General features: G+C 42.5%; 1 protein-coding gene across 1 annotated transcript in view; it reads right to left on the bottom strand.

Moving 5' to 3' along the window:
- Positions 1-21534, bottom strand: part of bard1 (BRCA1 associated RING domain 1) — a 249638-nt gene extending 228104 nt beyond the window's left edge. Inside the window, exons 1-3 of the mRNA XM_059967354.1 lie at positions 21364-21534; positions 18514-18570; positions 6770-6918 (exon numbers count right to left, since the gene is read on the bottom strand). Coding sequence (XP_059823337.1) covers positions 6770-6918; positions 18514-18570; positions 21364-21470 — 313 coding nt within the window. The 5' untranslated portion in view covers positions 21471-21534. The remainder of the gene's footprint in view (positions 1-6769; positions 6919-18513; positions 18571-21363) is intronic.
- Positions 21535-25105: the final 3571 nt, after the last annotated feature.

Here is a 25105-nt window from a genome sequence, read left to right as displayed (position 1 = left end):
TAACAAAATAACACTTGCACATGACCACTTCAAAACGACATACTCAAGTAGAAAGTTCTACCTGCCCGAGATATTTAGTCATATGGCAGTGACATTAAGAGTGAATTTTGGTCATTTACATTTGGCAAATGACTTTGGCTACCAGTCTTCTGTTCCTTAACAATGTATTGTGGATTTAATTTGGAACAATGGACTCCTAAAAGTTGTGAATCCCAGTCCAGACGATGCCGGAGATGGTGGATGGTTGCGAATCAGAATGTGTTAAGTTTGTATGTAGTTTCAAAAGAAAGCATTGTATATACTTTGTTAATATGGAATTGTCCTTTGCGTTTAGCACATTAATATCGAGCCCCACATTGGGCCAGCAGATCTTTCCACCGAAAGCATCTCCATATGATGTCTGCTGTACCTGGTTTTGTCGAATGAAGAAGTTGCTTTGTATCTACCAGTATCTCTCTCTGGCAATTTCATTTGCACAACATGGGAAACAAGTCATTTAGCCCTCCACATCCACAGTGATTTATCTGTATTCATTCTACCATGCAGTATGTGGCCCACACCTTCAATGCCTAGGCAAACCAAGTGGTCATTATTTGACCTCTTAAATGCTACCACTCTCTCCAAGAATACACTCCAAGAACTCACTACTCTCTGAGTGGAAAAACTTCTTCTCAGATCCACTCTAAATCTCTTATACCTAGTTGTTCTCTAGTTTTATTCAACTCTGATAAAGGGGAAAAGACTTCTACGGACTACCCTACCTAAGCTCTTCATTATTTTATGTACTTCAGTGAGGTCCTCTCAACCTCTTCAACTCCACAGAAAACAAACCAAGTCTCTCCAGTCCTTCCTCACAACTAAAATGTTCCAAGCTGGCCAATGTCTTGGTAAATCTCCTTTGCAACTTTTCCAGCCTGATCACATCCTTCCAACAGTGTGGTCACTAGATCTGCATGTAGCACTTAACTGAGGTCTGGACAGTGTTTTTACTCATCAAATAAGCAACCAAGGCGATTAGAAAACCAGCAAAAAGATCAACCAAAGTTAAAAATAAATTATTTATCAAAGTACCATATATCTTACCATATACAACTTTGAGATTCACTTTCTTCTGGGCATACTCAATAAGTCCATAATAGAATAAATGAAAGACCACACCAAATTGAGCTTTCAATTAGTGGGCAAAAGACAACAAACTGGGCAAATACAAAAGGAAAGAAATAATTGAAAATAAATAAGCAATAAATATCAAGAACATGAGATGAAGAGTCCTTAAAATTGAGTCGATAGGTTGTGGGAACATTTCAATAATGGGGCAGGTGAAGTTATCCCATTCAGTTCAAGAGCCTTATATGTGAGGGGTAATAACTGTTACTAAACCTGGTGGTGAGAGTCCTGAGACTCCTGTACTTTCTTCATGATGGCAACAGCAAGGAGAGAGCATGCCCTGGGTGGTGGGGGACCCTGAAGATGAATGCTGCTTTCCTGCAACACTATTTTGTGTAGATGTGCTCAATGATTGAGAGGCTTTTCCTCTGATGTTCAAGGGCATTGGTGTTACCATACCAGATTGCAATACAGCCAGTCAATATATTCCCCACTACACATCTACAGAAGTTTGTCAAAGTTTTAGATGTCATGCCCAATCTTCTCAAACTCTTAAGGAGGTAGAGATGCTGTTGTACTTGTGTGGTAATTACACATACTGGGACCAGAACAGGTCCACCGAAAGAGTAACACCGAGGAATTTAAAGTGCTGTCCCTCTCTACCTCTGATCCTCCAATGAGGACTGGCCCATGGACCTCTAGTTTCCTGCTCCTGAATTCAATAATCAGCTTCTTGGTCTTACTGACATTAAGTAAGAGGTTGCTGTTAAGTCACTACTCAGCCAGAATTTCAATCTTACTTCTATTTGCTGATTGATAACCTTCTTTGATTCAGCCTACACAGTTGTATCATCAGCAAATTTGAATACGGCATTGGAGCTGTGGATGTAAGTGCTACTGGACAACAGTCATTCAGGCAGATTACCACGTTCTTCTTAGGCACAGTATAATTGAAGCATGAGAGTACCATATACTGCTGAAGTGAGAGGTTAAAGATCTCAGTGAACACTGCAGCCAGTTGATCAGGGCAGGTTTCTGTACTTGCTCAGGTTCTCTGTCTGGGCCAGATGCTATTCATGGGTTCGCCTCTTGAAGGCTACTTGCATGTCGACCTCAGAGACTGAAGTCAAAGAATTATCGGGAGGTGTGGGAGTTTGTGATGGCTCCTCCATGTTTTGATGGTCAAAGCGAGCATAGAAGGCATTGAGCTCATCTGGAAGCGAAGATCTGGTATCATCGATACCATTGATTTAACTTCATAAGAAGTGATAGTATTTGAGTCCTGCCATAACTGTCTAGCACCCTTTATTGATTCAAGTTTAGTCTGGAACTGCCACTTTGCCCATGAGATGGTTTTCCAGAGATCGTACCTGGACCTCTTGGAACTTTCCTGGTAAACAGACATGAATGCCTCTGATCTGGTCCCCAGCTGATTTCAGTCTGAATGATTTTGAGGGGACACACTCACCTACAGCTGCTTTAATAAAGTCCATGACAATCATGGTGTATTCATTCATGGATCCACAGATGATTTCTTGAACATGGCCCAGCTTCAAACTCGAAACCGCTCTTCTGCCTCCCATAACTACCTCTTTGTTGTCCTAATCTCTGGAGCTTTGCTCTTTAGTCTCTGCCTGTAGGAGGGTAGGAGGATAGCCAAGTGATCAGATTTACCAAAATGCAGTCAGGGTATGGAACGGTAAGCATCCCTTATCTTAGTATTACAGTGGTCTAGTGTGTTGGGACCTCTGGTGCTTCAGGTTAAATGCTGATGGTAATTGGACAGGATCTTCTTCAGACAAGCCTGCTTGAAGTACCTGACTATGATTCGAAATGCATCAGGATGGACTGTTTCTTGGGAGACAGTATCATGCAGTATCTCAAGCCCTTGATTATAATCAGCCACTGGTGGTATGTAAACTGCTGTCAAAATTATGCAGAACACACACCTCCATCTTTTACCTTTTCCGAATCACCAGTTCTGTAAATCAAGAAGCCTTTGGGTCTGATTGCTGTATCCAATGTGTTGAGAGAAAGCCACGTCTTGCTCAGACATAGAACACAACTATCTCTCATTTCAAACCGAAACAGCAATGTTGCCTTCAGGTCCTTAATTCTATTCTCAAGTGACTGCACATTTGCTACAAGATAATGAGTAGCGGAGAGCTCATCGCTCTGCATTTCAGCCTGGCTTGGAGTTTCTCCCACCCCCACCTCACTTCCAGCCACCATGATGAACATTCATTTGCTTAAAGACACCATACTTGCTTGGTCTGTCAAGTCCTTCAGAAGATTGTGAAATCCGCAGTTCATTAAGTTGATTTAAAAGTACTTTGCTTAAAGGAAAATTATATGCGGCAGATTGCAGTGAGAGTAATTCAAAAGAAGTATATTTAGAAGTATCGTACGTAGCCCACAAAACATCACAATGGTTCTTTCACACCATCTTGGGAAGAGTCCAATGTTGCCACTATGGTCTTAATGACATTTTAATGGCTTAAAAACAGGGGATGGGAAGGATGCAGTAGGTAACATATGACAGAGCTTTGCTCCCATAACTGCCTCAAACCCACTCCCAACCCCATTGTGGTGGCAGAAAAGCAGGTTAAAGCAGTAAAGTGACATTGCCAAATTTACTGCTACCTAATGGCAGCACTCCACTGTTTACTGACTGTCTGCTTGGGTGGTGTGTTTTTGATCTGCCCTGTACTCTTCTGATTTACAACAACTAGGACCAATGTTTCAGTCAAAAATCTTGCTGCACAAAATTAAAACAGGAAAGACCGAAAACACCTGGTAAGTCGGACAGCATCTGCGGAAAGAGGATGAGCACAGCTCCAACAAGGCAACACTCAAGACAAAACTGAACTACAGAGTTTAACATGGAAAAGTGTTATGTCAGCACTTTGATTAGTACTTCATCCACTCCCCTAAGCAGTCTCTCTCTCCATTATCTGTGCGCCATGGTTATAGTGTGAACCATTTTCAAAGCACCTCTTAAATCCATAATGTATACCACCAAGTAGCAGACCATGGGAACTCCAGTACCAATGTGTCACAAACCAACCTGACAGATTTATACTGCTACTCCTTCATCACCAGTGGGTCTAGTAACAGGTTGCCTGGAAAAAATACTGCTATTGATCAAGATTCCCTTTATCTACAGTATTTGGTATAGTCACCTACTTAGGCTCACATAGATGCACGTTAAAGACCTTGAGACTTTTCTTTGATTTACTAGCTGCTAAGAGAACAGAGTTCAATTAAAAGGACAGTTAAAGAGATTGTCAATAAAGGGAAATGCTTGAAGGTTAGCCAAAATACAAATAGATTATCCAGCAGGTCTATCAGCAGTGCAGACCATTTGGCCCATAATGTTGTTCTGACCTTTTAACATCCTCTAAGATGGGGGTTCCATACCTTTTTTATGCCATGGACCCCAACCACTGACCAAGGGGTCTGTCTGTGGACCCCAGGTAGAGAACTCCTGCTCTACGATCAATCTAACTCTTCTCTCCTCCATAGCCTATTTTTCCTATGAGTTGCTTGAAGCCCCTAATGCAGCTGCTTCTCCAACCATGTCTTGCAGGGCACTCCATGCACCCACTATCTCCACATAAAAGACTTAACTAGAATATCCACCAATATTCCCATGTATTAGCCATTGCGAAAAAGCCTCGGGCTATTCACTGATCTATACCTCTTACCAACTTGTAACCACTATCAAATTACCTCTCATCCTCCTTCGCTCAAGTGAAAAGCCTTGGCACACTCAACCTATGTTCTCTAATCCACGCAACATTTTAGTAAGCCTGCTCTGCACCCTTTCTAAAGCTTCTACGTCCTTCCTATAATGAGGGAACCAGAAATGAATATCCCAAGAGTGCCGCCTGCAGGACAAAGACCTGAAAGGATACAGGATCTACAGAAATCTCTGGAACAATCCACTGTCCTTGCAGGCTTCAAGGCAGACACCTTGAAGGCTTCCAAGAGGCTAACAGTAACCTCCCCTCAACAACTACCATCCAATGGCCCTGACCTCAACAATAATGAAATTCTTTGAGCAGCTGGTTATGGATTACATTAAATCTCATCTTCCTGCTACACTGAATCCTGTCCAGTTTGCTTACCACTCAAATCGGCCCACTGAGGATATCATAGCCTCTGCACTCCACTCCGGCCTGTCCTACCTGGAAATGGTGCCTCATAAGCCAAGGTGCTGTGTATCAATTTCAGCTCAGCATTTAAGATGAACATCCTTCAAAATCTGGTATGTAAACTGTCACCTTTGTGTCTCAGCTCCTCTCTCTCTGTAATTGGATCTTGGACTTCTTGACAGTTTGCCCATGTTGGTAGAAACATCTCTAACTCAAGGATGCTAAGCACTGGCAACCCCAGGGCTGCGTGCTCAGGACACTGCTGATGCATGACTCCACTGCTAGATTCAGTTCCACTCGATCATCAAATTTACTGATGACACAACAGCAATTGCCCTCATCAACAATGACAAGACAGATTAGGTGGCTGATGGAATGAAGCGAGCACAACTTATTGAGTCTCAATCTGGACAAGACTAAAGAAAAGATTGTGGACTTTATGAAGGTGCAGATTGACCAATCGTTACTCATTACATTAAGTTTCTGAGAGTGCACAGAATGGACAATCTCACCTGGTCCCTCAACACCACCTCTTTAACAAGAAAGCACAGCCAGCATCTCCACTTGCTGATGAAATTAAAGCAAGGCTCCCCTCCCTGCAACCTCTCCCCCCATTTTTACTAATTTTTACAGGAGCACTGTTCAGAGTGTACTGACCAGTTGCATTATTGTCTGATACGGAAAATGCAAGACATCTGACCACAAGACCCTACAAAGGAACATGAAGACTGCTGAGGGGTTCTACCCTTCTGAGATACTTACCAGGAGCACTGCATATGCAGAGCTGCTAGTATTGTCAATGAACCCTACTATCCGTCCAACAGTCTCTTTGACCCCCTACCACCAGGCAGTAGGTACTGTAGCATTTGGACAAGAACTGATAAGGTAGGAAACAGATTCTTCCCCAAGCCGTGAAGCTACTGAACTCCCTGCCACCACCAGGTCTTACCATGTGTGAATTGCCAGTGGCTTTATACTGTTTACTTTTTAAATTTGTGATGTAAATGCTCCTGATTATTGTTTAACTTATTGGTGGTAATATTACTTTGCTTTGTGTGCGTGTTGTACATATTGTATTGTGTACCTTGGGCCAGAGGAACTTGTTTCGTTTGGTAGTATACATGCGTATATGGTTAAAATAAAAATAAATAATCTAGAATTTGAACTTCAGATTGGGATAATGAACTATTCCTCCCTATTCAAAATTAAATCAGCTAATTTACACAAATATCCTCTGAAATTTCCAGAGAGTAGTGGTGAGATATACTCATTCAGACACCAAGAAGACTCACTGTTGCAAATTTAATAGATTATTTTCAAAATGGTATTTTAAGTAACTAGATATTTTAACATTATTATGCTAATGCATTACAATTTGTGAAGAGAAAATAATGCGAGAGGAAATTTGCATGTAAAAAAACTTGAAACAATACTAATAAGATTTTTTTTCAATATACTTTATTATCAGATTACCATGAGAAAGAGCATTCAAGTCAAAGCCTTACCTGCCAAGTCCTTGTTATTGAGGACAGCTTCAAGTTGGTTGCAAAGGTTGACAATATTATGCAGCTGTCGATTTGGCTGCATATCTCTCACCCACGCTGGAGCATGACATACTGGACAGCCATTCCCAACAGAATCAGCAACGCAAACACTGTAAAACAGTACAGACTTCCATTGGTATGTAAACAATTACTGCTCTTCATCAGATCATTAGCTTATTATTTTCTTTACCTGTCCTTTTCCAAAAATCATATCAAGCCATCTTTCACCATGTGAAAGTAGAGTCAAGCAACTTAATTTTACCCAAAAGCTACTCTACATGCTTCAGGGCCATTAGTCTTACAGCCATTCTCTTAGTACAAGTGAGGACACTTTGACTTTACTCAAAACTGCCCAAAAGACTGGAAACAAACCGAATGAAATTGAAAAGAACACTGCAAATGCTGAACATATTTAAAAGAAAACCATAAAATGCTTGAAACTTGCACATGCAAGAAAACAGTAAGGGTAGACCACCATCAATAACTCTAAATCCAATTTACTTAACCAATCTTGATAGGACAATCCTTTCTTCATAGAACTTCGCCTAATCAATACATCTTGATTTGCCTCCAAAGTTAGTACGTATATCATTTTTAAATGAACCAGAACTGTACATAGTATACCGTGTGATGTGACTAACATTACTGCACAAATGTAACAATATTTCTAAACTCAAACTGTCCTGTAATAATGTCAATATGTCATTTGGTCTCCAATTTGCTGTACTTGCCTTTTATTTTAGTAACTCATAGCAATAATAGATCCTTTTGAACTCTACTCACTTGCAGTTCCACTCCATTTCAACAATTTTCTTTCAATTACTCTCACTGCTGACTTCAATCTTTTCCATGTTAAACTCCATTGGCCAAGTTTTTGCCCACTCATGTAATCTACTTCTATTAAGAATCCAAATATCCTCAGTGAAGCTTGTCCCTCTCACCTATTTCTGTGACAATGAATACCTTACACATTACTCCCTGCCCCACATCAATATAAATAGCAAACAACCAGAGCCAAGAACTAATCCTCAGGGCACTCCAATGCTTGCATCCTTCAATCTAAAATAAAGACCCATTTATTCTGACAATCTCACTTCTATGTGATAACCACATCACAACCATGATAAAACACTTCTCCCTGTAATAAAAATCTTAATCACATGTACCAGCATACAGCCCCTTGTCAAATATCTTTTGAAGAGCCAAATACACTACACCTACAAGTTTCCCCTCTATTGACTTTACTTCTTACATCCTTGAAGAATTCCAGTGAATGTGTCAAACATGACAGAGCTTTAATAAAATCGCATTGATATGGCTTGATTACATTAGGTTTTTATAAATGACAGAAGAGACCTCTCTGAGCAGACTTCTTCATAAACATGCTGATAAGCTGCATTTGAAGGGGAGGAAGGTTTGTGCACTTGTGCATTTACACAGGAAAATCAGATAGAAAATAAGGCAGAAAAAAGGGAGCAAAAAGAAATAAACAGCATTTTCAAGATCTAATGAACTATTTAAAGCTGTCCTTTCAGTGATATTGGAGTATTCAGAAGACATTTCACGTGTGTGGGTGTATACACAACTGCCTGTACTAGAATTAACTTTAATTGCTAAAAACATTACTGCCAATTATTACTGTATTAAGAAAGGCCTCTTTGACCTAACCTCTCATTTAACTCTAAATTATTTTGAAGTTTCACATGCAACCATTTCAACATTGATGTGTAGTGGAAAATAATTGACTTCTATACAACTTAATGTAAGTAATAATGACCAACTGAATTTCCCCCAACCCCCAGTGAAGCAAGCAGGAATGGCCTACCTATATGAACTCCTCCAGTCAGCAGCATGAATATTTACTAACAAAGGTCATATTACATTTCTTAGCAAAGGCATTATAATTAATATTTAGTTTCAAAAAGCAGCTGAGTGATGACTTACTTTCATAATTAAGACACATTTTGAGCAGTACAAGTTATTCTCTGGGGTCTATAATTCTATAGACTGCTTCACAAGTGTTTTCTAAAGCAAACCTAATTACCATTCCTACCAGCTTCTCTCATCAATATAGCAAAATGAATGTTACTTTATTTTCTCCAATATATGAAGTCACATTTTCAGCTTCATGCCACACCGATACAATGAACTGCCACTGCTGCCAACATCCAATGCCAAAAGAAGAGAACACCTTGACCTTTGCTGTGGAAGGGGGACTTCAGGGTCTTTATGCAGGATACATCAAATGCCTTTCCTCAGCAACAATCACTGTGACCATCAAAAAAAATGTCAGACAATTGATTTCACATCCTGTTTAAAAGATTGCCAAGACAGAACCATCAATCAAACTTACTTTCCCTGACCTATACTGGCCAACTACAGCTGTGACAAAACAAAAAAATATTAAATGACTACATCCCAGATAATTCCACAGATCAGTCATCTGTCAACATCAATATAACATTCCTACTCTGCAACAGTCTATACTTCTAAAGCACTTCATTGGCAGTAAAGTATCTTCTGATATTCCAAGGCCATGAACGGTACTTCACTGAGAATATTTCTTTATTTTTAAATGTAGAAACTTGGCAGTGGCAAGGACACCAACATTTCAAAAATTTTAGGACTTTGACAGGGGGATGGTAAAAGAACAGCAACACATTTCCAAATCAGGTTGGCTTGAAGATAACTTTTCACATGGTGTTGTTCCCATGCTTTTTGCCCTTCTAACTTGTAGAGAGGTCTGTGTGTAAGGTACCATGTAAGAAGACTCGATGGTAGTGTTTTTAGCAATGATGCAAACTGCTGCTACTGTACTCTGGATCATGGAGTAAGCGAATGGTTATGGATGGGGGTGCCTAACCAGCAGGCTGATATATCCGTACGATGTCATTTTCTTTCTTTGTTTTTAGGTAATGTTGAAGCCACACACATCTGGGTAAATAGAGATCACTCCAACACACTCTGGACAAGCTAAGTAAATGAAGATTAGCTTCATTTGTCACATGGACATCAAAACATGAAAACATACAGTGATATGCATTGCTTGCATCAATGACCAACGAAGTTTGAGATGTGTTGGGGATGGCCTGTAAGAGTCATCACGTTGCTGGCACCAACATAATATGCTCAAAACTTACTAACCCTAACCTGTACACACTTTGGAATGAGGGAGGAAATGGACCAAGTGGAGGAAACAGGGAGAGCACACAAACTCCTTACAGACAACGGCAGGAATTGAACCCCATCTTACAGATCACTGCTACACTACCATGCCACTCTCAAGCTTTGGGGAGTTAGGAGTTGAGCTACTTGTCACAGAATTTTGAGCGTCTAACTTGATCTTGTAGCCACATTGTGTAAAGGGCTACTCCTGTTCACTTTCTGGCCAATGGCACCCTCCCTGCAACCAGATATTGAGGGAGGGTAGGGGGTTGGTACGGGGATTGTAATCAGTGATGGTAACACTTTTGAATGCCAGACAGTGATAGTGGGATTTTCTCTTGTTGGATAGTCATTGTCTGGCATGATTGTTACCTGCCATTTATCAGTGGATATTATCCACGTCCTGCAGCATTTTGTGCAGACTGCTTCAATATCTAAGGAGCCTCCTCCTTGAGCACAGTGGCTCTTGGGATTCATGGCTGACCAATCATTAATCCAAATTTCAACAAAAAAATTGATGTTTTAATAATTTTACAAAACTGATGAAAGTGGATAAAAAAGAGAAAACAGGAAGAAAAGCAAATGTCATTGATAAAAGCGTTTCAGAAAATGGCTGTATAAACCACAATACTGTGATTCTCTCAAGATTTACAAAAAAATTATAATGCAGAACACCAAATATTATAAATCAAATCAAAATAAACAATTTTATGCCAGTCAGCAACCACAACAGATGGTGCAGTAGGAAAGGAATACAAGAATAGTTTTGTTTAACATTTCAAAGATGTACTCTTCCATTTCAGACATTATTAGACTTGCTAGATATTTCCAGCATAAGCCACATGCTATGGAGTTTAACATATGGGTTTTCAGGCTTCAGTCTCTAAATTCATAAGAGGTTTCAAGGTTTATAACAATGAGTTTCAAGGGAGATTGGTAATCAAGTGAACGAGAGTCCTGTGGATGTGGAAAGGACAGGCTGGCTGTCAAATTATATTTTCTCCAAAACCTTTGGGTACATCTTCCACTGAGATCCATGGAAGATCAGTCCACAACCAGACAATTCCCAAGCAGATATGCAGCACAGCTTTCACTCAATGGAGCATTGATTGTGAGATTTCTGCACTGCCTCATGGAGCCCAAAAGGAGCAAAATCAGTCACACATTTTCCAATGAACCTGCTGAACCACACTAGTGAACTTAAGAGTACGTAAAGAACCCAACTAAATCAATAGGACAAAATATCTGCTGGTAAGAAGGTTAATAAAGCTTTTTATTTCTTATACTGTAGATGCAACCAGCTGGTAGCATACTCCTGCTCAATGGTGCATAGAATCAAAAATCTTAGAACAGCAGGTGATCAGTCCCATTGTTCTGATATTATGATAAAGACTTCAAGAAACTAAAAAGAACTTCTCATTTTTTTTACAAACCAACCTTAACATCTAAAATTCTCAATTAAAGGTACCTTCCCTTGACAGCTTTGTGCATGGTATTAAACTGAGCTTGGTAGAGAGCTTAAAGGGCCCTGCGGCTGATATAGTGAGGTTCCTCAATGCAGAAAATCCATTAGCCACCTTAGCTAATTAGCTGCAAGCTCTGGAAGATGCTTTTGGCACAGATGGAAGTGCAGCCAATCATAGAATGAAGTTTAGACACACATTCCAGGAGGAAGGAGAGAAGTTGTCTGCCTACATATTCAGGTTGGAGAAGCTGCTACATTGTTTGTGCCACCAAGGGGGCATTCAAGTATCTGAGAGAAATTGCTTGAGGATGGTGCAAGTTGTGAAGGGCGTGCTGTCACATGACATGATTGCTATACGTATTCCAATGACCTGCAAATGTACCCTCCTCCATCTTTTACCAAGTTACTCAGAGAAGCCAAAGAGGAGGAAAACACAATGGAGAAGTGGGGGGCCTCCATCAGCAGGGCAAAGTCCTCAGTAGTAGCTTCTCTTGCTAAGGCAACCCCTGACGCCACAAAAGTGAGGGTTTTGCAGGATGTCATGAAAGATCTGAGGGCCAAGGTATTCCGACTTATATCAGTTGGTGCTACCATCAAGCATGACAAGATCAATAAGAAGCCAGATCCACTGGTGGGACATAACAAGGCAAATGCCACTACAGCGGCATCCCTTGACCAGGAAAGCTATCAGTATTTTCAGTTACATCTGTGGAAAAAGATGGACATTTCAAGTGGGATTGTGAAGGACAGGAAAGTCTTTGGAAAGTAAATCAGCGGTTAATCAAACAGCGAAGAGGTAAAATTAGAGAGGGATGTAGTAAAGCAATGGGCTGGTGTTTCAGAGAGGATATGTTCCTATCAGCGTAGCAAGGGAAATATTAAAGTACAAAACATTTTTCCCGAAGATTTAGTAGGACCAAGGTCTATCTATATGGATTGAATGTATTTATGCTAGAGCCATACTTGACACGGGTTCTCAAGTTATTTTGCTTTATAGATCCTTTTACAACCGGTCTCAGAACATTCTGTCCTCTGTAAGGGCCTCACCTTTGTGCATTTGCAGGTCATTGGAATACGTATAGCAATCATGTCATGTGACAGCACGCCCTCACCTTTGTCCCCATGCTCCCACACCTCAGTGAGACCAACTCTGCCATGACACTGAGCTCTTCTTCCGCTGCCTCCGCCTCTGTGCCTACTTCTTCAGCAAGGGCTCTACACCCCACACTGATGACACCTTCTCCTATCTTCAACCCTCCTGCTCTCCCTGGACACCCCAACCTAATCTCCTGTCTGCCCTAGATCTTATCATTGCCAACTACCAACCGGTCATGAACCATCTCGACCTCTCCACTTCTTTCTCCAATTCCAACCTCACTCCTTCCAAAAGCTCTGCTCTCCATTCTCTCCACACTAATCCTAACCTCACCATCAAACCCACAGATAAAGGGGGTGCTATAGTAGTCTGGTGGACTGATCTCTACGTTACCAAGGCCTGGTGACAACTGTCAGACACCTCGTCTTAATTAACCCAACAGGATCCCACTAAGGAGCATCAGGCCATTGTCTCCCACACCATCACCAACCTTATTAACTCTGGGGATCTCCCATCCATTGCCACCTACCTCATAGTTCCCTTACTCCACACCTCTCGTTTCTACCACCTACCCAAGATTCATAAATCTTCCTGTCCAGGTAGACCCACTGTTTCTGCTTGTTCCTGCCCCATATCTGCATATCGCGACTCAATTTAGTTCCCCCCTCCCCCCCAGTTCAGTCCATTCCTACCTATATCCATGACACTTCTAGTTCCCTGGTAGAGCATCTCCCTTTCGCTATGGACGGCCAATCCCTATACACTTCCATCCCCCACCAGGAAAGCCTTAAAGCTCTCCATTTCTTTCAGTTCACCAGACCCAACCAGTTCCCCTCCACCACCACTCTCTTCCATACAGTGGAACTTGTCCACAGTCTCAATAATTTCTCCTTTGGTTCCTCCCACTTCCTTCAAACAAAAGGTGTAGCCACATGGGTCCCAGCTATGCCTGCCTTTTTGTTGGCTACGTGGAACAGCCTATGTTCAAAGCCCACACTGGTGTCACTCCCCAACTTTTCTGACACTACATCAACAACTGCATTGGTGCTCCTTCCTTCATTTTAAAATCTTTTTATTAATTATTATTGAAGATGAACAAAAAAAGATACATTAAGTCAATATGTCATTATATACAATAAGGAATTAAGTTAGCAAATAACTGATTAACAAAGCTAAGCAATATATCAACAATAAAAAGAAAAAACAAAGTGTTAAGAATACATTTCTGACATCTCCCTCCCCTTTCTCGATCTCTGCCTCTATCTCTGAAGACAGCTTACCTACTGAGCTGTCTATCATAATATGTCTATTATAAATCCACTTACTCTCAGAGCCATCTGGACTACACCTCTTCCCACCCTGGTACTTGTAAAAATGCAATTCCCTCTCTCAAATCCTCCTTCTCCTTTGCATCAGCTTTCAGGGGGAGGCTTTTCATTCCAGAATGAAGTTGATGTCCTCCTCCTTTAAAGAAAGGAGCTTCCCTTCCTGCAGCATTAACACTGCCCTCACCTGCATTTCTTCCTTTTTGCACATGTCTGCCCTCAGCCCATCCTCCCACCACCCCACCAGGGATAGGGTTCCTCATGACCTCACCTACCACCCCACCAGCCTCCACATTCAACACACAATTCTCCAATTTTGGCATCTCCAATGGGATCCCACTACCGAGCATATCTTTCCCTCCCCCACCCCCCCCACCACTTTCTGCTTTCTGCGGGGATTGCTCCCTATGCAACTCCCCTGGCCATTTGTCCCTCCCCTCTGATCTCCTTCTGAGGACATCTTTGCAAGCAGAACGAGTGCTGCACCTGCCCCTACACGTCCTCCCTCACTACCAATCAGGGCTCCAAACAGTCCTTCCAGGTGAGCGACACTTCATCTGCAAGTATGTTGGGGTCATCTACTCTATCCAGTGCTCCCAACAAGGCCTCCTGTATATTGCAATGAGGCCAAACTCAGGTTGGACGAGCAACATCTGATATTCCGTCTGGGTAGCCTCCAACCTGATAGCATGAATGTTGATTTCTCACACTTCGAGTAAAGCCTCCACTCCATTCACATTTACCCATTTCCCTCTCTCAGCTTAGCTCCTTACCTGCCCATCACCTCCCTCTGCTCCCCCTTTCTTCCATGGCCTTCTGTCCTCTCCTATCAGATTCCCCCTTCTCCAGCCCCAGATCTCTTTCACCAATCAATTTCCCAGTTCTTTACTTCACAACCCCCTCCCAGTTTCACCTATCACCTCATGTTTCTTTCTCCCCTCCCTGCCACCCTCTAACTCTGACTTCTCATTTTTTTTCTCTCCTGTCCTGATAAAGGATCTCAGCCTGAAACATAGATTATATACTTTTCCATTGATGCTACTTGGCTTGCTGAGTTCCTCCAGCATTTTGTGTGTGTTGCTTGGATTTGCAGCATCTGCAGATTTTCTCTTGTTTGTTTGTGATTGGACTACATTGATGGACGATTATTTTTACTCTGTAAGGTTGCACAAGGCATGCTAATGAACAGTACAAGGACAGCAGAGCAGTAAAGAAAGCTGCTTGAAAATATAATAGTACAGTCTTGCAAAATGTCAGTTTTAGTGAAGTACTCATCTACATGCATTTACAGAAAAATAAATTTAGTTCACTGATTGATAGACCAGCTAAATTCTAAATTAGCCCGGAACAAAATATTCAGAAGATTTGCCACTTTCATCTGTTTGCAACCATCCAAGCTTAAAAATCCTAAACTCTACAGAACTGCAACAATGATCTGATTCTGTGATAACCAGACAACAACAGTATCCTTGAAACTTGAGACCAGATGAAGGCTCTTGACCCAAAATGTCAACTGTCCATTTCCCCCCAGATGCTGTCTAACCTACTTTCCTCCAGCTCCCTTGTATGTTGTACAATTCATTGTTTGATATGACAATTTACTGATCCTCACACCTTTTTTCCATAACCCCCTCTCCTTGCCATCCTCAATTTTAAGGAGTTTTTGGTGTCAAATTTGGAGAAATGGGCTTAAGTTCTTCGGCATACACATCACCAAAGATCTTGCGTGGTCTGCACATAGCGGCTGCATGGTGAAAAAAGCACATCAGCGTCTCTTTCACTTCAGATGGTTGAAGAATTCTGGCATGAGTCCGCAGATCTTAAGGACTTTCTACAGAGGCACAATTAAGAGCATCCCGACTGGCTGCATCACTGCCTGGTATGGGAACCATAATTCCCTCAATTGCAGGACTCTGCAGACAGTGGTGCGGACAGCCCAGCACATCTGTAGATGTGAACTTCCCACTATTCAGGACATTTACAAAGACAGGTGTATAAAAAGGGTGCTGAGGATCATTGGGGACCCAATTCATCCCAATCACAAACTGTTCCAGCTTCTACAATCGGGGTAACAATACCAGCATAAAAGCCAGGACCAACAGGCTCCGGGGACAGCTTCTCCCACCAGGCCATCAGACTAAATAATTCATGCTGATACAATTGTATTTCTATGTTATATTGACTGCCCTGTTGTACATACTATTTATTACAAATAACAATAAATTGCACATTGCACATTTAGATGGAGACGTAACGTAAAGATTTTTATTCATGTATGAGAAGAATGTAAGAAAAATAGTCAATTCAATTCTTGCATTCCTGAGGAGTTTGTCAATTTTACTACCTACACTTGAACTTCCATTCTACCCTCAAATTCACTTGGATCATTTCTGGTATCTCCTCCTTTTCTGGGTCTCTCTGTCTCCATTGCAGAAGACAAACTATTCACTGGCATTTCCAACAGACCCACCACTCCCACAGCTACCTTCACAATATCTTGCCTATTTGCAAGGATACCTTTCTTTTCTCTCATTTTTTTTTCAATCTTTGCCACATATTTTAAGATAAGGCTTTCTGTTCCAGGACAATGGAAATGTCTTTTCTCAGGGAACACGCCTTTCCCTCTTCCATGGTTGATGAAGCCCTCACTCACATTTCTCCATTTCCCAGAAGAGAGATAGAATTCCCTCAGTCTTCACTTTTCATCCACCATATTATTCGTTGCCCTTTCCACTAGCTGCAACGTGATCCCACCACCAGTCATGCCTTCCCTTTCCCACCCCCTTCTGCTTTCTGCAGGACCAATTTCTCATAATTCGCTGGTTGCTTACATCTACCGACCACCTATCATCTGCCTGTCTCAATTCACCCCTCCAAACTGACCTCTACACACTAATTCCTTACGCAAGGTCTTAATCCAAAACAATGACTATCCATTTGCTTTCAGAGGCTGCTCAATCCACAAAGTTTCTCCTGCACTTTGTTTATGCTCCAGACCATATAACCCGCAGTTCTCAAAGGTCGCATCGAATTGGCTAAAAACTGTCAACTGTAATGAGGGAGTTAAGGAGGTCGAGAAGGACCATCCATTCAACATTTCTGACTGAAGGTGCTTTGAAATATTTCAGCCTACTCAAGCACTCGTCCTTGCTGTCGCCATGGATGGGGATAACAGATTTCCATTTATATAACTTCTCTAATGTCCCTTTCAAGATAGTGCAAAATGCTTCATAGTGAATTACCCAACTCTGCTAGTGGATACTTGACTTCCTCATCAGGAGAACAGTCAGTGCAGATTAGAAAGAGCATCTCCTCCTCACTGACAATCAACACTGAAGGACTTCAAGGATGTGAGCTTAGCCCATTGCCCTATTCCCTGGGCAATTTGTCATATCTTAATGCATTACTGCCGCAGAACAAGTTTCATAACACATGTTGGTGATTTTAATCTGAATCTGATTCTAAACACTGTAACACTACAACACTGTAAAAGGTATGGCAGCCAATTAACACCTAACCAACTACTACACACAGCAATGCAATAAAGATCAGATAACATGTACACAATTATGAATCAAGTACAAATATTGGCCTGATTACCGTTCTTCAATACCATACCATGAACTCGGTACCAAGAACAGTACTGCATAGGAAAAGCCCATTGTGCCACAATATCTAAGTCAATGTAAACTGTATATAGTCTATTTCTGTCAATTCCCTGCCTGTTCATGTGTCTTCCCAATTGCCTCTTAAATACTGTTAATGTATCTACTTCTATTACTTCTCCTGGCAGTGCTTTCCAGGCACTTAGTGCTGGACAAGAAAATGTGCCACATAAAGCCCCTTTAAATTGAATGGACAGCAAAACACTTTTTCCCCAGGGCAGAAATGGTTAATATGATGGATGATTGGAAGTAAGTACAGGAGGGATGTCACAGGCAAGTTGTATTTTTTTAAAAAGAGTGGCTGGTGTGTGGAACCCCCTGCCAAGGACCGTGGTAGAGGCAGAAATCTTGGGGATATTTAAAAGACTCTTAAATAGGCACACTGATGATAGAAAAATGATTGGTTATGTGGGGGAGAAGGGTTAGATTGATATTAAGAGCAGATTAAAAGGATGGCTCAAATTTGTAGGAGGAGGGCCTACCGTAATGTTCTATGTTCTAAACTTCACCCCTCTCTCCTTAAAACTATGCTGTCTAGAATTTGACAGTTCTACTCTGGGAAAATACTCTCTACCTTCTCTATGCCTCTCATGATTTTATATACTTGGATCAGGTCATTTCGCAATCTCTAACACTGCAGAACAGTCCAAGCTCAGTCTCATCAGCTTGACATTCTGAAGACGCCAGCAGAAGTGCCACACTCCCTTAGCACTGTACTTAAATGTCAACCTGGAAATCTGTGCCAAAGTCTCTGATGTAAGAACTGAACTCTCAGAATAGATGTTTATGGAATCACCACCTTCCTCCCACTGTTATTTAAACATCAAGCACTATAGGTTGGACATGTCAGGATTGCAGAGCTATGCACTAATCTTAAGGCAATGGCATTTTATGCTTATGGTAACTTTTTAAAAAAATCAATATTCTTTCCAAGTAAGTTTATTCACCAGTGGTTAGTTTTTGACAGTGCACTCAGTGTATTTTCTTACCGGCAAAACACATGCTCACAACCTCCAAGACAGACTGGCTCCTGCAGCAGATTGTTACTAAAATACAGAAACACAATAATCAAAAGCTTGTTTAACAGAAAATCATATGTATTTTTTTTCTCTGTAAACAAACACTTATGCAAAATTAAAACTGGAAACATACAAAGAACAGAAAAGAAATCTCATTACAACTTTATGCACTTAACAAGATAATGACCAGGCTATCTGGGTTGCTTCTTTTGACTTTGCCAAATGGACTAGGATAACTGGACAAAAGCATCTAACCTTAAGAAAAGTAACACTATACACTGTGAGACTTCCCCATCCACTTGAAACACTGGTTTATTACTGTCACATGTAGCAAGAAATAGTGAAAAGCTTTTGCTTGCATGCCACCCAGACAGATCAAACCACACATTAGTTCATTTGAGGTAGCAATAAAAACAGAAAGAAGAATATAGTGTTATAGCTACAGAGAAAGTGTGGTGCAACTAAACAAATAAAGTGCAAAGGCCACGAAGAAATAGACTGGGAGATCAACAGCATAGCATAGAGCACATAAACATCCACTGAAGAGTCTGACAACAGCAGAGTTGAAGTCATCCTCAAGTCTGGTGGCACGTGACTTCAAGCTTTTTTGTTTTCTGCCCAATGGGAGAGGGGGAAAAATAGCCATCATGGGAGAGGTCCTTGAATATACATGGGCTGCTTTCCTGAAACAGTGCAAAATGTAGTAAGAGACAATGGTGGGGTGGATGGTTTCAATAACTGGGCTGTGTTCACATCTGTGCAATTTCTTATGGACCTGTGCAGACAGCAATTACAATAGCAAGCTATGATGCATTTGGATAAGTTGCTTTCTCTGGTGCATTTGTTAAAAATAACAAGGGACATGCTGAGCTGGTGACAAGAGGGCATACAGGAGTGAGATACGCCAACTAGTGGAGTGGTGTTGCAACAACAACCTGGCACTCAACATCATTCAGACGAAGGAACACATACTAATCCTCACTAAAGGGATCAGAAGTGGAGAGAGTGTCAAGATCTCTGAAGACCTAACCTGGTCCCAATATATCGATGCAGTTATAAAGAAGACAGCAGCTATACTTCACTAGGAGTTTGAAGAGATTTGATATGTCAACAAATAAAACTTTAAAAACTTCTACAGGTGTACTGAGGACAGCATTCTGACAGGCTGCATCTCTGTCTGGTTTGAGGGAGTGGGGGCTACTGCACAGGACCGAAAGAAGCTGCAGAGGGTTGTAAATTCAGTCAGCTCTTTGTACTAGCCTACAAAATACCCAGGACATCTTCAAGGAGCGATGTCTCAGAAAGGCAGTGTCCATTATTAAGGACCTCCAGCACCGAGGACATGCCCTTTTCTCACTATTACCATCAGGTAGGAGGTGCAGAAGCCTGTAGGCACACACAGTGATTCAGGGACAGCTATTTCCCCTATGCCATCCATTTCCTAAATAGATAATGAACCCATGAACACTATTTCTGTTGTTTGCATGATTTTTAATCCATTCAATATACATATGCTACAATTGATTAACTTATTTTTTAATTATTATTTTGTTTTTTAATATTATGTATTGCCTTGACCTGCTGCTAAGTTAATAAATTTCACGTCACATGCCGGTGATAATAAACCTGATTCTGAATTTCCTTAGCTTTCTGAAGAAGTGTGCTTTCCTGGCTGCGGCCTCAACATTCCCACACACTTTAAACTCATTCACAGGAAAATTTATTATATTAAAGTGCAGCAATAAAGGTGAATCAATCTTTTGTTGTATTAATGGGAGTGATATCCAATAGTCTGGAAAATTTAATAGTCCAACTCCAAAGTCCCAAGGGCCCCAGATTATCAGTTATACAGAAATCTTTTACATCCATCAAAAAATGAGGCAGCACTGATTTTAACATTCATCCTTGAGACGGCATGGAACATAGCTTTACACAAATAAAATGCTACAGGAACTCAGCATATTAGGCAGCATCCAAGAAGGGTATATACAGTTGATCTTTCAGTCAGTGAACCTTCATCAGGCCTGCTAAAGGGTCTCCGCCCAAAACATCAACTGTTGATTCCCCGCCATAGACGCTAGCTGACTTGTTGAGGTCCTCCAACCGTCTGTATGCATTGCTCAATATTTCAAACATCTGCAGAATCTCTTGTGTTTATGAAACTTGCTTAGTGGTGCCTTGGGGCTGCTTGCATCTTCAGACACTGACTCAGATTGTGTGGATTGCTGCCTAGATTGAATCGACTAGGTAAGAGCCACTTCTGAACCGAGTAGAAAGTCACTCAGCTACATACAATCAATTAAAAGATAAACTTTATTCATGCAAAAGGGCGATGAGAAATATACCTTCTAACTAAATCAGAGAAATACCAGTGTGAGCACAACACATAAAGCCTTGTTTATCAGGAATCAGTGCATTGAGGACCTGTGTGGAATTACCAGATCCACTTACGACAATGACACCATGCAGGGGCTAGCATTAATCCAACCGAACATACATAAACTGACTGTTCTGTCTTGGGTGCTCAATGTCCTTCGCCCCCATGTCCGGTCATTCCCTCTCCAGTATAGTCAGTCCTAGCCACTAGGTGATCACCCCACCCATCCCTTAAACCATAACCCGCCACCTCAGTCTGGCCAGTGACGCCCCCGTCCCCTCACCTCCCCGGTCCACCTAGTGACCCCGTGTCCCTCTGGTCAGTCAGTGATTCCCAGCGCCCCCCACTCTCCGGTCCGTTCAGTCAGGGTCAGCAGCCGGACTCATCATCCCGCAGTCCCCAGCCCGACCCAGCTCCGTCCAAAGTGCACAAACAGCAGTTACCAACTCGAGCACTGCAACATACGCTGCAGCGCGGCCAGAGCCTCGGCAGTCCGAGGCCACGCCAGCATCAGTCCCGTTACAGGCCCGGACTCAGGTCTCGACATCATCCCAGCCGTTTACCGGTTACCGCTCGCGCCAAAACTCAGCCGGAAGCAGGCGGGGACTCGTCTCTGATGGGCAGCCTGAGGGCGGGGCCTCCGCGGCAACATCAGCACGTGGGCTGGGGGCGTGGCCACCGTGGGGCGGGGCTTCCGCGCCGACAACAGATCGTGGGCTGGGGGCGTGGCCACTGTGGGGCGGGGCTTCCGCGCCGACAACAACACGTGGGATGGATGGATGGTGGGGGCCACCCCGAGGGGCGGGGCTTTTTTCTGCAGTCCTGCTGAAGGATCTCGATCCAAAACGGCGACTGGTCACCCTTTTCTATAGGTGCCTGCTGAGTTCCTCCAGCGTTTTGTGTGTGTCGCTTGGATTCCCAGCATCTGCAGGTTTTTCTCCCGTTTGCTTTTGGTTCCTGATCGCTGGCTGGCATGCAGGTGATTAACACCGAGCAAGAACAGTGTGAGAGCGAGGAGTGAAGCAGCTTGGGGAAGTTCATCGTGATGCTGGAGGGCTTGCTTTCGCTGTAGTTCTGCGCAAAACAAGTTATTGGTATGGCCAATTTGGGAGCGGGGTTAGTTGTTAAGCAGGGACTCGTGATGGCTGACGGAGCAGGTTGTTGGGCTTTCGTGAAGTGTGGCGCACCCTCACCCATTTAGTCGAGTTTCGCGTGCTTGTCGGCACAGACAACGCACGGAATGTACAGTATGGTGGTTGTCTGTCGTATCTGACATTGACAGAAATGGAAAAGTCGTTGCACTGTGGTAGTTCCACTCTCTCGACCTGGGAAATCCGGGTACAAGTTGTGAGAACTGGGGTCTGATTTGGTTGTTCCTGGGTTTCCCCCGCTATTCGAAGGTAGAGCGTTCCTACGAAACGGTTCGTAAGCCGGAATGTCGTAAAGTGAAGAAATGATTACCCTTTATTTATATGGGAAAAATTTATGAGTGTTCGCAGACCCAAAAGAAACCTACCAAATAACACATAAAACCTAAAATAACAGTAACATATAGTAAAAGCAGGAATGATCTGATAAATACACAGCCTATATAATGTTTGAATACTTTTCTACAATCATTGCAGCACTTGTCCACTGCAGCGAAAATCTCACACAAGCGCTCTCGGCAGAAACTCACGGTGCCGGGAGTGGCAGAAGCACTCTTTCCAGTAACCTTTAAGCTATGAAGCTACCAAGTAACACATAAAAATACACAGCCTATATAAAGTAGAAATAATGTATGTACAGTGTAGCATCACTTACCGGAATCGGGAAGACAGTGAGCACACTGATGATGGTGTTAGGCTGAGTCATTGGAGGTTGGGGTGGTGGGAGGTAGAGGAGACTGCGGTGTCATCTCATCGTCGTCTGTTTCCATCAGGGCAGGTAGGTTGTCATCTTCTATGTCTGCCTGACTCAATGTCAAAGGTTGAGTTTCGTCGTCTGCTGTGGCTGACGTGGAAGGCTTGAAAAACGACAGTATGCTTGACTGCTTAGCCTCGCACATTTTTCTATCATACAGTTCTTTGTAAGCACTCAAACCATCCTGCAAATATGCCCTAAACCTACGTACCCTTTCAAAATTAAAGTCATACTTTTCTGCAATCATTGCAACGTTGTCAATTGCAGCGAAAATCTCACGCAGTTGCCTCACGTTCAGTTCCTGGATGACTTCACTTTTGGGCCGTTCGCTACTGCGTTCAGCTTCAGTTGTTATCCTTTGCTCTTCATCAGCTCTTCATCTCTCAGTTCTTGGTCATGGGATGTCAAAACCTCTTCAACATCATCTTCATCAACTTCCACAAACCCTTAGCCAAACTCACTATATCCTTACTTCGTTCACCACGATCGAAACATTTAATTATGTCTAGTTTTACTCTAAGTGTAACACCCTTACGTGCTCTTTTAGGCTTTTCTGAAACCTTAGAACTCATCTTGCTAAAGGATGCACAAAATAAATCGAATAAAGCGCAGATGCTCACAGGGACGTGTTTAAGCTATGGTAGCTAGAATGCAGTTCCAGGGGAGGAGCTAGGCTGTTCGGCACGCGCTGCCTTTTTTCGTAACAGTGAAAACACCTTCTGTTAGCGAGAACAGGTAACTAATGTAGGTCTTTCGTAACGGCGAGGTGTCGTAGAGTGAACTTTCAAAAAACGGGGGACACCCGTAGTGGATGACCATGACTTCTTCTGTGCCTCATCACTCCCTTTGTCCTTCCTAGCCGTTGGATCTCATCTACACCGTCCACCGGATCTGGCTTCATGTGCTAGCACTGGCATGTCCCTATGCAGATGCTATAACACCCATCGGCTTGAGTGCACCTGTCTAAGCAGTGTACTGGGGTGTGGCTGCTGTCACATGCAAACAGCTACTTGGAGCCACAGGTGAGAACTGACTGTCTGGTGAGGACCAAAGATGAATGAGTTGTCCCAGATTAGATGTGACAAGCCCCATCACCAGTGGTACTACCCCTTCCCAGACACCCCATACACTCTCCGGCAGTTACCAGCAATGTAAACAGTATAACTGTATACAGTTATGACAGTGAAAAGATAGAAAATAAAAGTGTGCAAAAACAAGACCTTGGAGCATAAAAAAAGATACAATCAAAAGTGATAGTGCAGGAGATGGTCCATAGTATTCTGTTGCTGAGGTAGTTAGGGTTGTGCATGTTGGTTCAAGAACCTGATGGCTGTAGCAAAGTAGCTGTTGCTGAACTTAAGTGATGTGGGACTTCAGGCTTCTGTATCTCTTGCCCCATGAGAGCAGAAAGAAGAGGGCATGATGTCCCAAATGGTGAGAATCCTTGATGATAGGTACTGCCTTCTTAAGGCAGCTCCTCCAAAAGATGCTGTCAGTGGTGGGCCACATCCACCTACTCTCCTCCCCAGCCTCTTACATTCCTGTGTATTGGATTTGCTGCACTAGACCTAGATGCAACCAGTCAGGGTACATTCTACAGTGCATTTGTAGAAGTTTGTAACAGTATTTGGTGACATGTCAAATCTCCTCAAGCTTGTAAGAAAGTAAGAGGTGCTGGCATGTGGCCTTTGTGATCAGATCTATGGGCTGGACCCAGGCAGGTCATCTGAGCTGTAAATGCTCAGGATGTAGAAACTGCTGTATTGTCTCCCAACCTCCTATTTCTGAAGTCAACAATGGGCTCTTTGGTTTTGGTGATGTTAAACATAAGGTTGTTACTGCAGCAACATTCATCTCAGAACAGACTCTGGGCTTTTGTTCACTCTTAATGGAAATTCTTAATGCCATTCCAAATGGATGATTACAGAACAGTGGAGGCATTATGTTTCTCAAGGAGGCATTCAGCATATCCACCTGGTAGTATCTTCCAGTGACAGAACTTGGAATAGAGTATTTCAGGCACTTCGTATCAGGCACGTGAATGATATAGTTTGTCGTTCAGAGCCAACTGAATACACCCCCCCCCCCCCACCACCACCAAGTCAGGCAGGGTGATGATGAAAGTTCTCAGCCCAAAATGTGAACTGTTTTTTTTTCTCCCCCTCCAAAGATGCTTCCTGACTTGCTGAGTTCTTCCATCATTTTGTGTGTGTTGCTCAGGATTTCCAGCATCTTCAGAATCTCTTGTGTTTCTAATTTGTTCCTTGCTGTTGCCCTGGGTCA

The sequence above is a fragment of the Hypanus sabinus genome, chromosome 4, assembly GCF_030144855.1.
Source record: "Hypanus sabinus isolate sHypSab1 chromosome 4, sHypSab1.hap1, whole genome shotgun sequence".
Classification (NCBI taxonomy): domain Eukaryota; kingdom Metazoa; phylum Chordata; class Chondrichthyes; order Myliobatiformes; family Dasyatidae; genus Hypanus; species Hypanus sabinus.
This window is presented reverse-complemented; position numbering and strand designations above follow the sequence as displayed.